This window comes from Megalobrama amblycephala, linkage group LG10 (assembly GCF_018812025.1).
Source record: "Megalobrama amblycephala isolate DHTTF-2021 linkage group LG10, ASM1881202v1, whole genome shotgun sequence".
NCBI classification, from domain to species: domain Eukaryota; kingdom Metazoa; phylum Chordata; class Actinopteri; order Cypriniformes; family Xenocyprididae; genus Megalobrama; species Megalobrama amblycephala.
The window spans coordinates 23,689,019-23,701,298 of NC_063053.1; the positions used below are offsets into that span (position 1 = coordinate 23,689,019).

The 12,280-nt window shown below is 37.4% G+C and overlaps 1 protein-coding gene and 1 long non-coding RNA gene across 10 annotated transcripts in view; one reads left to right on the top strand and one right to left on the bottom strand.

Annotated features, from left to right (window-relative positions):
* Nucleotides 1–12,280, bottom strand: part of meis1b (Meis homeobox 1 b) — a 139,524-nt gene that overhangs the window by 60,626 nt on the left and 66,618 nt on the right. For 7 of the 9 annotated variants that reach the window (XR_007186836.1, XM_048205498.1, XM_048205502.1 and 4 more), the window contains 5 exons: nucleotides 3,375–3,595; nucleotides 2,215–2,356; nucleotides 1,965–2,015; nucleotides 1,445–1,495; nucleotides 371–517 (listed from right to left, as the gene is read on the bottom strand). Coding sequence is in view for 8 of the 9 variants with exons in the window: in XM_048205498.1 (XP_048061455.1) it covers nucleotides 371–517; nucleotides 1,445–1,495; nucleotides 1,965–2,015; nucleotides 2,215–2,356; nucleotides 3,375–3,595 (612 nt within the window). In the remaining variant the exon portion in view is untranslated. Of the gene's footprint in view, nucleotides 1–370; nucleotides 518–1,444; nucleotides 1,496–1,964; nucleotides 2,016–2,214; nucleotides 2,357–3,374; nucleotides 3,596–4,937; nucleotides 5,552–12,280 lie in introns of those variants that run through there. The other 2 variants (XM_048205499.1, XM_048205505.1) reach the window with 2 other exon arrangements.
* LOC125277179 lies at nucleotides 5,821–10,001 on the top strand. The gene is made up of 2 exons (XR_007186837.1): nucleotides 5,821–7,139; nucleotides 8,124–10,001. It is a non-coding gene; the product is annotated as an uncharacterized LOC125277179 (long non-coding RNA).

A 12,280-nucleotide genomic window follows, 5' to 3' on the forward strand; every position in this document is an offset into this window, starting at 1 on the left:
GTCTACCATAGATATGTCTCCATTAGGTTCGTAATATTTTTGTAATATACACCATACACAAGCTAACCATTTGGTTTGATTGAGAAAAAAAAAAAGAAAAAAAAGGCAAACGAGAGAAAAGAAGAGGGAAAGGACTAAATTAAAATCGACAAGAAACAGGTCAAGTTTATGGCAATGCTTTCACGAGCTAATCTCCTCGGGTCAGTTCCGGGATCAAACCGTAATGAAGCAATAATGGGCCACATTATTCCAAATTTTTCAATCCGATGGAATTTAAAAGCCTTAATCGTATGCAAATAACAATGAGGCAGAGAAAGTGACCCAAAAGACGATCTGAATGGCCAGAAAAGAAATGGACTCCTTCACGTACCTGATCAAGGGGCCCCGATGATCTTGTAATTTCTTCACTGTCTGATTTTGATCCTCCTTCTCTGTCGTCTATAACCAAGTCGATGGGCATCTTTCCCTTCAAACAGCTGATGTACCGATGACAGAAATTGTCACAAAGTTCATGTACCTATAGATACAAATGAAAGCAAGGAGGGGGAAAAAAATCACAAAGGGTCATCACAGAGAGTTGACAAGTGCATCCAGAACTCCTATTGACATGGAAAACCTCTCCCAATGGCCTTCTCTGATAGCTATCAGACGCATCCAGAATGGGAAATAACTTTACTGCCTCTCAAAATAGAGATATCGCAGAAAATTGACACTGACAAGACGACTCACGGACTACACCGTATTCAACACCCGTGTTAAATTCATCTGCTCCCGGGGTTGTGGCCATTAGAGAGATGACCTGCTTGACTGACATTTAAGGTAAACTGTTTAATTTCGTCTAGTTATTTCATTACCACCTCTTTACAAGGGAATAATATGGCGGATGACATTCAGTGGCGAGGGGAGAGTTCTTCATTTATGGCTGAATGCTCAAACTATCGCTTTGCCGCGTTATCTCAGCACACATAACCCTAAAGGCTCGTGCAAATATCTGGAGACTTGGAGCCAATGGTTATTATGTGTATTCAATACTGTAAAGCTATATGGTTTGGCGATAAATCACTTGATAGGCCCACTCTAGTCGTGGAAACAGGTGTTGATAAAATTCCTCCTAAGTGTATTGCTGATAACAGAGAAGCGCGCCAAAAGTGCCATCAACATGGTCGACGTTATTCCGCCAAGTCGACATCTTATAGGTAATAAATTAACAAAACACTGCTCACAACTACGTTAGGTGGCACAACAAGCAGAGAAACATTGAAATTACTGCTATGAAATATCTGTGGCCGTGGAAGCAGGTTGCATTGTAATTAAACTCGGAGGAGAAATAGGCAGCGTGATTGATTTTGACACTAATTACAACAGACCAGGAAAAATACATTTATGCAGATGAGGCCCATAGGTTTGAAGAGAGGACCGGCCAGTTGGGGTAAACTTTGATTACCTTTTCGAGCTCCAAAAGATGAAACCGTAAAACTTGAATGGCTTGTATCATCTGGGGGAAATGAACAAATGAAGAAAAAAAGGGGGGTTCACTTTAAAGGTGACGAAATCAACAGGCTCATGACTATCACAAACAATACTTTCCCAATTAAGTGATTTATGACATTTAGGATCATTTAGGACTTGAGATCACTATCTAGGCAATGCATTGCAATTAAGTCAGATTATACTTAATTTATGAATAAATTATCACTTTAATCCATGTTTTAATGAGAGTTATATGTGTCAACATAAGAGTTAATGCTAAGCAATACATTGTATTTAAAAAATTCAACCCTTACCAAAAATAAAAAAAAAATTAAAACCAAAACGGCAGTTATCCATAACGATAAGCAATGCTATCAAGAAATCAACAATCCTTCCTAAACAACACTTTCTGAATATTTTACAAAAGTTTAAAATTAAAACTCTTGCAGGCAAATACAAAATAACAATAATAAAAATATTAAATTGGCACTCACCAAATTATCCAGCTCAGGATTTGATGAAAATAGCGGCTTTTCTGCTCGAATCTGAGACGATATGCATGTAAATCATTTAAAATTGTGAGAAAAAATTACGTTCATTTTTTTTTCCGCAAATTAAATTTAAATGCATGTGTTTATTTGTGATATGTAAGTATTATGATAGTATGGCATAATGTTACAGACGGTACATCAACTACACATTAAAATATGCAAAAACTTCCAGCGCAATAAAACAGTTTCTGACCTGTTTTGCAAACACTGCTATATCTTCATTGAAAGACTCTGATGAACACACATCGCCCCCAGCCACACCGGGCTCTCTAGGTGTGCAAGTGGCTAATTCACATTTCTCAAAAATCAGTGCTAGAAGTGGGAACAGAGGGTGCCTGGAATAAAAACACAGAGGTCATTGCGGGGGAAGCTCTGAATTAGCACATAACACTTCACAACTCCTTCTCATTGTAGAAGAACGCATTCTAACAGACTAATTTGTGTTTGAGAAGTTTATATTTTTACTTTTTAAATTATGTCAGTAAACAAAACTACTACCGTACAACTGCGCCACGATAATATAAAGAAATGTCGATTATTTTCCCGTGACGCATTATAACGAGCTTGTTAGTTGTGCATAAGTGTCAAATCGCATGTAAATCTGATTCCTGAACGTATTATCAAAGACAGCAGTCAATATAAACAGTGGAGTACAAAGTTAGAGCACCTAAAATGCTCACGCTGAGTCTAGGCCAAGCATGCAGTTTAACCATGGTTCAAATAGTGGGCCTATATCTTGAGTAACGTATCTAATCCATAATGAATGAGAGGAAGTTCTATAGCTTGTTACTGCGTATAACAACATTTATATACTGTGACGAGAACTCTTATACTCAAGCAGCTTTTGTATGCTAGACGCATTTGGAGTTACCAGATATATTTGCACATATTATTACCATAACATGTGGGGGGGAAATCCTTTATGGCTTTCTAAGAGTGTTCATCGTAATTTTCATGGGAATCACTTCTGTGCAAATATGTATTTTACAAATAAATAAGTAGGCCTGATGTTAACAATTAAAAAGTTCTAGCTGAAATAGCCTATAACATACACATCGATGTTTTAGGCGCAACGATTTTTAAATGCAATATTTATCGACTTAAATATTAAAGTTTAAAACTAAATATTAGTAAACACATAAAAAAGATCTGTCACGAAAATAAGTTTTTTAAAGGATGAACTAATCCAAAAGTAAGGGAGAAACTTTTAGGAAAGAAAAAAAAAAAACCTTAAAGACAAAAACTAAACATTCATGGCGCCTCAAGTTCTCAATACAGAAACTATTGCGGGCCAAATAATGTGTTATGGACAAACTTCAACATAAAATACATGTCTTGGCTATCTACACGTACCCGTAAATGGCGTCTTTATCTCTTTTTAGAGCGTCATTGACGGATGAGCCCATGCTGGGCGGCATGGCGTTGGTGTGGGCTGTGTGCGGGTACTGGTGGGAGTGGAGCTGGGGCCCGTGATTCAGGTGAACAGCCTGCATGGATCTGGCAGCGTGCGGGTCCCCGTACATCGTGCTCGGGATTCCTACTCCGTCCATCCCATAGTGGGGTATATCTTCGTACTGCACACACACGAAGGGCAACATTCCCATGTTGTCACTTTTATCTCTTACAAAATGCATAAATATAGAGAGAAAAAAAAACTACACTAAAAGAAAATATAAATGGAAGCTACATCGGATGTTCTCGTAATTTAAAAAAAAAAAAAAAAAAAAAATGCGAAATGCGAAATGAAAACACTTTGTTTTGGTATTACAAAGTAATTAAATATATCAACTATACACCCTATCTTGTGCTTCTAAGACTATATGCAAAAAAAAAAAAGCCATTTATTGCAAAAACTATCATGTGCTTTTTAATAAACAGACTTAGAATTCAGCGTCGGTCACATGAAGTACTGAGCTACAGCTTTATTGAACTCATCACAAAAATATCACACGACTGTGCCACTTTTTATATGCATTTTTATTTTCACAAGTGCAACTCGAGTAACAGGTCATGTAATTAGCATGTAATAACTGTTGTTGATTATATTGTTGTCAAACTAAATTCATTATATGCTAGTTCAAATATTAACATATGTAGCACTATTAAGATTAGTCTGATTAAAGACAAATTTACATTGTCAATTCGTGCCTGGCAGTTAAATGGAATATCTGGTTAGTTTATTTAAAATAATCAATTCATCGTAGTAATTATTATAAGCTTCATGATAATATAGGAAAGTGTGATGATGAGAACATGACACATTTAAATCTACAGAGGTGTAAGAAAGACAGCAGGGTGCTGTTGTAGTTCCACCGTCAAAAGCAAAAGGTCGGAGGGTTGCGATCAAATCTACTTTGTGATTGTTTACATTTTATTACAAATGCAAAGAAAAAGTGGCCAACCAGTAAATGTCAGCTTGACAAGTTCAAGCGCACAAATGTTTCATTGTAATGTGACTGTTATTATATAGAAGATAGAAATAATACAGCTCGGTTGATTAATATTCCTGCACAGTGCATTAGCATAACTTGTATTATAATAAGTTTTAGTTATAAAAGTTGAACTATTCAAATAGTTTAAAAGCTTTAAATAATTTGGCCTTTTGAAAAGATACTTAAACAAGCGCAGTGCGTGTAGTAAAAGTATAGTTTAAAAATTAGGAATTGCTCGCTGTCAAACGTAATTAGACAGTATCCTATTTTTTTTTTTTTTTCTCCTTTTCATAAATAGTGTCCCAAAAGAGACATGCAGGCAAGAGAGCGATGTAAAGTTGGATGTAAAAAAAAACAAAAACAAAAACAAAACTGGCAGGCAAAAGAAGAGAAAGTTTGACTGCGAGACTGTCATCGGCCACGTTTCAGTATTTCCAACTGCATTCAACAATACGGAGTCGAAGAAACTTTTCGGGATACGTACCCTCTGCGCCATCGCCCTCCACACTCCCTCGTCTTCCTTTAATGAAAAATATATCCCCTATGAGGCCAGGGTGAATAGGAAATAAACACGCAAATTCCAAACGTGGGATATGTTTTCCCCCAAAAAATCCAAACGCCTCTTTCAAGCGAGCGATGAAGCCAGTCCTTCACCGCAAGTTCAGCCAAACGCGTTCGGCGGTAAGTCCCCTTCGCGTTCTTTCCCCTGGACAGCGACAAGGACCGAGCAAAATCTTCTTTTCCAAAGCAGTATGAAAATAGCCCCTCAAACAAAACTAGCGCATCTCATGGCTTTTTGCCACTCCGGCTGTCAATCAATCAAACGCGAGCTTGTCAAAGTGCTGAATGAATGATGATCCTCCGCGCGCTTCCACTGGTTAGCACCCCTAACGAGAATACTACTCAAATGCACAAAAATGAAGCTCTCTCTCGTTTCTTTGATCACTCTCGGCTCCTGAGTTGATTTTTTATGCAATAGCTTCTAAATGAGATCAAGAGGAGGTGGGCTGATAATTCTGGCTTAGTTTTTCTTAAAGGAGCCACGATCGATGCTGCGAGCTGCCTTTCCCCGTTTGTGTACAATGAGTGTGTGTTGAACGCGGCTCAGCAGCTGAATCTGGACCAGACTGCTGAAACCCGGAAGTAGTGGTGGCCATAACAGGTCGCGTCTTGCACAATGCGATGGGCCACATCAAGTCCCTGCCAAAGCAGGGGGGTGAAATGTGTGGGACGCAGAAAAAAGCGCAGACCACTACCACGACTCGACATGAGCCGAGGTATAACACTCAGAGTCCGCGTTCTGCTTTTGGTTGACGGCGCTGCGTTCATAATGCACGCCAAGAAGTACAATATATAAAGTCATCTAAGTGTTTACATAAAAAAACAATGCTTTAAATATGATTATTAAGGGAGCGTACACTCTTTCACATCAGGTCACACTCAAAACCGCTATTATCAGTTATGACTTTAGTATCCGAAAGGTCGAGAAACTTGGACACCACGTTTAAGCAGCGTAATGAAGTTTACCCAACGCGTCGTGTACTATTACGCGGAAGCTATATAGAATGTACTGCATTAATAATACGAACTATCGTTTTTTCCCCCGAACCATATGCCTGTTTACTTTATATTTCACACAAACATCATTATTCAGAAACAGCATATGCTGCACTTCAGCAGTGTTGTGTGCGCTCTGAGCCAAAACACCCCCGCCATTTGTGAATGGGCTCATCCACTTACTGTAGGATCTTAGGAGTTTGGTGCAGTGTCCAATGAAAGCGTGCTACAGCGAATCAAGTCGTCTATTGGCTCAAAGAATGATCAATCATTAATTTATCGCTCGATATGCTTCCATAAATGAAGAAAGGGTGGAATGAAAATACTGTTATCTGGAGGGAAAATGTAGTCTTCGCATATTCTGTTTTGTTCTAATGCTCTCTCTCTCTCCCCCACATAGTCTTGCTTCTCTCTCCCACTCAAACACACATACTACTCACGGAGATCTTTATTTTTAATATTTAATTGTTAATGTTTGTTTTATTTTTTTTTACTCATGTCATTTGCAATAACTCTTTCGTTCCATATTTTGTCTATTCCCATATCATTCAAAGTTGTGGATAGAACTTTTAACAGGCATTCCAGTAGTTTCAGTGTCAGTCTGCACAGTGATGTACATGGTTAAACAATTTGGAGAGGAGCTTTATGTTCTGGTCAATTTAAAATCCATCTCCCCAAATAAAGAAATCTCTTTGTTATTATAAATAATACATCTTCCATAAAATGCTCAAGTGGAGGCTTTAAACACACACTGACTGGTGTAGGCTGAAGTGCACCATTGTGGGCAATACAACTGACCCGGTGACAAGGTGTATGAAGTTTGTCTGAGGAGCATCTGTCATCGATCAGAAGCGATTAATGCAAGGAACAGTGTCTTATCAGCTGCCACGAGCATCACACAATCCTCGCTTCCCTCGGAAGAGCAGCGGTAGGATCCGCCGCGCGCATTTACAGGCATGAAATTACTATCAAATCCCCAAAGCGCTCGGCAAACGAAGGGTGCGCGCCGCGCGGGTGAGGGATCGGATGTGGACTTAAACACAAATGAAAGGAGGATTCGTGAAGCAAATGTAACAGATATATGACTAACCCAACGCCGTACAACAGATAAACACGCACGGGTTTATTGGTAAGTGCCCTATATTGTCTTTTTCAAGGACAATAAAGTTTTAGTTCATCTAAAATATTGTTAGTTCAAAAAAATGTCTTATAATTTCAAATGTAACGCATATTATGATTTATATATGCCTAGAGATAACTCATTTGTTTTATTGATGTTTGTAATCTTAACATTAGTTTTTGAGTCATAATTGTCTCAATTATGTGAGAACCAAACGGGATGACATGAAAGCTGTACTTACCCAAACGCTTAACTGCTGTCACAGAACCAGAATAGCATTATAAAGTAATTAAGTTCCTTCAATTAGCATCTATAAAAGGACGCAATAGAGCACAATGAGTGCATGGACTTTCACTGTTTAGGTTGCCTTTTAGTGAGGGTCAGAGGACTGCAGCACGCATCACTGAGTTAATGCCATCATTTCAGATCATTTGGGCTTAGAAAGAGATGTGAAACGTTCGACGTAAAATGTTTAAAAATAAATCCGACTATTTGCCGAGTAAACTAAACAGGCATTATCACATGGAAAAGATGGAGCATATCTGTACAACATTTGTACAACTACGCAATAGGGTTGAGTGTGTTTCAAAATATTCATTTATGCTTAATTTAGGTTTAATTTAATTTAGAGTGTTTTACTTACAATGTAGTTACTATAGTAATAACCATAAATGATGCAACTAGCCCTAACCCTATAGTAAGTACATGTAGTTAATTAATATAACTCAGAACTTAAATGTATAATTACACTTTAACAAGGACACCTTAAAATAAAGTAACCAAAATTATTTATATAATTAGGAGCACGAGTTCCAACAATATTAAGGTAGAGTATAAAGTCTAACTTTATAACGAGGGGCTTTTAAACAATTCGGACAGATTTGAAAACAAGAAGGTGTTGGAACGCATGAAGTCATGTGAATGTTTATTACAAAAAAATGTTCCCATTCTCCCTCAATATTTGTTATTCATTTGAATCTTTCTCTCCCTAAGTCGCTATTGAAAGCAACATGCCGCTGTGGTTCAGAAGTCAAACGGAGGTCATCCTTTATATCCCCCCGCAGCGATCAGCGACCAGGGGCCAGTCAGCAGTGAACCCTGCCTTCTCCACTACTGACAACTGCCTGAAAGTTACAAGACTATCGGGAATGGGTAAGACGCACTGGGATAAAACAGCAGGCTACTAACTTTCTTTTTTTAATCTTTCCACTGCATGCGTGTTTCATGTGCTTGTCAAATGTGAAGTGTGTGAATATTCAAATAATCTATGCGTTTCTGTGCGCACAACGGAGACGTGTTAGACAATTACTAGCTAATAAAATAATGAGAGAATCATTAATTACTAATCGTGGGGAAAATGAAATTACATGGCAAGGCTATACATATGAAAACTAAACAAAAACATTCATTCATACGTTTTCCAGGCTACGTGAATGAATCAAATACGTGCACCGCGTCTAGGAATTTAGGTATAATTAATCGGAGGGGGTAAACAATGGATAACATATTTTTTTTATACTACATGTGTAGTTAAAATGACTGGATTTAGTCTATTTACGCACGTTTTATTAGTTGGGAACATTGAAAAGAAAGCGGTATTTTGACAATAAGCATATTTCATGTTTATTTATAGGCCTAATTAAACATAGAAACCAGTGTTTTTATTTGATTTCGCTTTGTGATTTTATTTTACTTTGTCGTTTTATGTTGCTTGATCTTATTTTATTTTCAAAACTTTCTTAATTAAGAAACGTACTGCAGGTCAATTGGATTTGCAATAATGTAAACTACTACACAAGATCCTAAAGAAAAACATATTTTTCATATGCAAAGGCTTGCAGTGACCTGTATGCTTGATCATGTGCGCCTTCTACTGGAAACATGCAGAATTTTCTTTCTTTGTTTCTTAATGAGAGACGCAATGACTTTTCTGACACGCACAAAAACAGAAGAACTGCCGTCAATAATATCGCTTTACTTTTAGATAATTGTTAAAATACTAATTCTTAGTTTATTAATGATGATGATAATCGATTGTGACAATTTAGGAGACTACATGTGTATTAATGACTATTTTAAACAACTTGATTAAGTATTTGTTTGATGACGGATCATTGTGACAGATCCGTCAAAGGTTCAAAATCTGGTAACTTACTATTAATTCAGATTACGCTTAATCGTTATTATTTCATCTTTATTCCTCCATTAGCTGCTAAAAATCTGTGTTGTTTATCATAAAGTAGATACTTATGTGGTCATTTGGATACTTTTTGTTAAAAGCAACGCTAATGACAGATCATCAGAAAATGTCCCACTTCGCCTGTGTTCATATTAATTAGCTAAAAATTAATACAAATCAATTGCCCGTTGACTTCTTTGAGGTTTTCGGCTGTAAATCTATTTTCCGTAACTGACAAACATCAATTAGTAATAAGTAAAACAAAAACAGTAATAGGCTATTAAAATTATACATCTAAATAAATAAAAATGAATATGCAGATGTTTCTAATAGCTTTCGTCAACGCACGCATGTGTCAAAATCAAAAATGAAAAACCGAAATGTCAACAGCACTTCAAAAATGACACGACAGCGTTTACTTTTACCTTAAAGTTTTAAATGTTAGAATCAGTTTTATTCACTATGGATTATGGATACGTATTTTGCACTAAGAAAGTGCATGGCGCATTTTTCAATAACATTAATAGACTGAAGACGCATAAAGAAAAGCACTTGTGAGATTTCAGTGTGTATGAAGTTTGTATTGTTGAACTGAATTGTGTTGTTGAAAATGATTAAACGTGAAACTAACATGAATTCACTGTAAATGTCTGAAAATGAGATTTCTATTAAAACAAAACACTGCACTTGAATTTGTGTTTTTATTGTGAACATCAAGTTTTGGATGATTTCTGAAAATGTCAGCTCTCCCTGTTGACACAGTTGGGATCGGAAAATACCATGTCTGAGTCTCTGAGAGCGGGGTGTGCTCTATCCCACCCTTTCTCTTGGTCTATCAGCTATAAGTGCCAAAACATTTGTCACTTGAGTTATTATTTCAGGTGTGCTAATGGGCTCAGAGCCACGAGAGAGGAGGAGGAGAAGGCGAGGGAGAGAGAGGCAGAAGGAGGGGGTTTGATTAGTGTGATTTCATTTGACCGGAGCCCAGCCACAGGCTGGCAGAGCCCAGAGGTGAAAAGAGTAGGCCGCTGCCCTCAATGAGAGATAGCGAGAAGGGGAGAAAGAGAACGGGAGAGAACGACAGAGGGTTTGTGACGCCTAAGCCAATCACAAAGTGCAGGGATGAGTCTCACACCTCCGGAGGAGGCTGTGAATTGATCAGCACCTTTGAGAGAAAGAGAGAAGAGGAAAAAAAAGGAGGGGTGGTGGCAAAAGAGTGCTTTTGCGGAGGACGTGTGAAGACCCATATATTCGTGCAAGGACACTGGGAGAGCCAGGCCTGGGCGCAGAGTACCAGCACACTCTAATGAGCTCTTCAGCGGCGCTCTGTCTGTACACGCAGACGTCTTAATATTAAGACCATCCTTGAGTGCGCTTCATGAAGATCGTCACATCCGCCTCCTCACATTCAGAAGTTATTGGGCACTTTTTTGGACGTACCGTACATTCCCACTAATGCCAACTAAGGTAATAGATGAGCAAGGACTGTAAATAGTTTTTTACAGTAACCTATAAATAAGTTCCTATTTGTCAAAAATATTATCAACCCGAGGTTACACCAACACATGGGTGGTCTGAGATAGAAATGGCTCTTACCGAGCATAGTTTTCTCCTTAGTGTTGATGTATTACATATTGAAACAATGTCAGATGGGCCCTTCCCTTTATACCCAATAGTCTTTCTACTGCATCATAGCTGTGAACCATAATATGCTTCTTGATATTGCAAAGCAGGTTGTATTAGTAGATAGTAGTAGGTCCTCATTCTCATCTAGAAAGCATTTTATTGGACCGAAATTTGGACACACCCATGAGTGCATGATGAGTCATCAATATGTTTGCTCTGTTTTATTTGATTGATTGATTGATTTTTGCTAAATCGTATGTATTTTACGTGTTGCCAAATTCGTATGAATTAGCACAAATTACCTACCCCTAACCCCACCCCTAAACCTACCCATCACTGGGGTTTAGACAAATCGTACAAATTCGTAAAATACGTGCAAATTAGTCATGAGATAGCACTGGAATATACAACAAAGTTGATTGAGCATTAAGGGAAAGGACATTCCTCATCTGCCGAACATTTTATTTGACCAAAATTTGGACACACCCATTAGTCATCAATATTTTTGGTATGTTTTTATTTATTTTAATTATGTCTATCTGCCAAATTGAGTTAAGTACACTAGCATATAGATGATCTCAATGCTAACAGACATGAAATAAAAGTAAAAAAAAAAATTTTTGGTAAAAAAAAAAATCGATCTCGATCTCCCGATCTCACAGCAATTCGTACATATTTTACGAGGCGTTTTACTAACTCATACAAATTCGTACGTCGTACATATTTTACAAGTTGCTAAATTCGTATGAATTCGCACGATTGACTTACCCCTAACCCTACCCGTCACTGGGGTTTAGACAAATCGCATGAATTTGTACAGGTGAGATCGTACAAATTTGTACGAATTAGCCACCTCGTAAAATACATACGAATTGGTCACGAGATAGCATTGGAATTCATTCCTCATTTGCAGAGCATTTTATTTGACCAAAATTTGAACACACCCATTAGTGCAAGATGAGTCATCAATATTTTACCATGTCTATCTGCCAAATTAAGTTAAGTACACTAGCATATAAAAAATAGATTTATTATGAAATGTACTACTACAATTTCATACAATACAACAAGGTTGATTGAGTATTGAGGGGAGGGGCATTCCTCATCTGCAGAGCATTTTATTTGTCCAAAATTTGAACTCGCCCATTAGTGCAAGATGAGTCAGCGATTTTTCGTTTTTAATTTTATTATTATTATTTTTTAATTATGTCTATCTGCCAAGTTGATTCTAGCAAATAAATGATCTCAATGACAACAGGCATGGAATAAAAATCAAATTTTGATTAAAAAAAAACTTTTCAATATTACATTTACTACTACAAATTCATTTTAACAGTTAAACAAG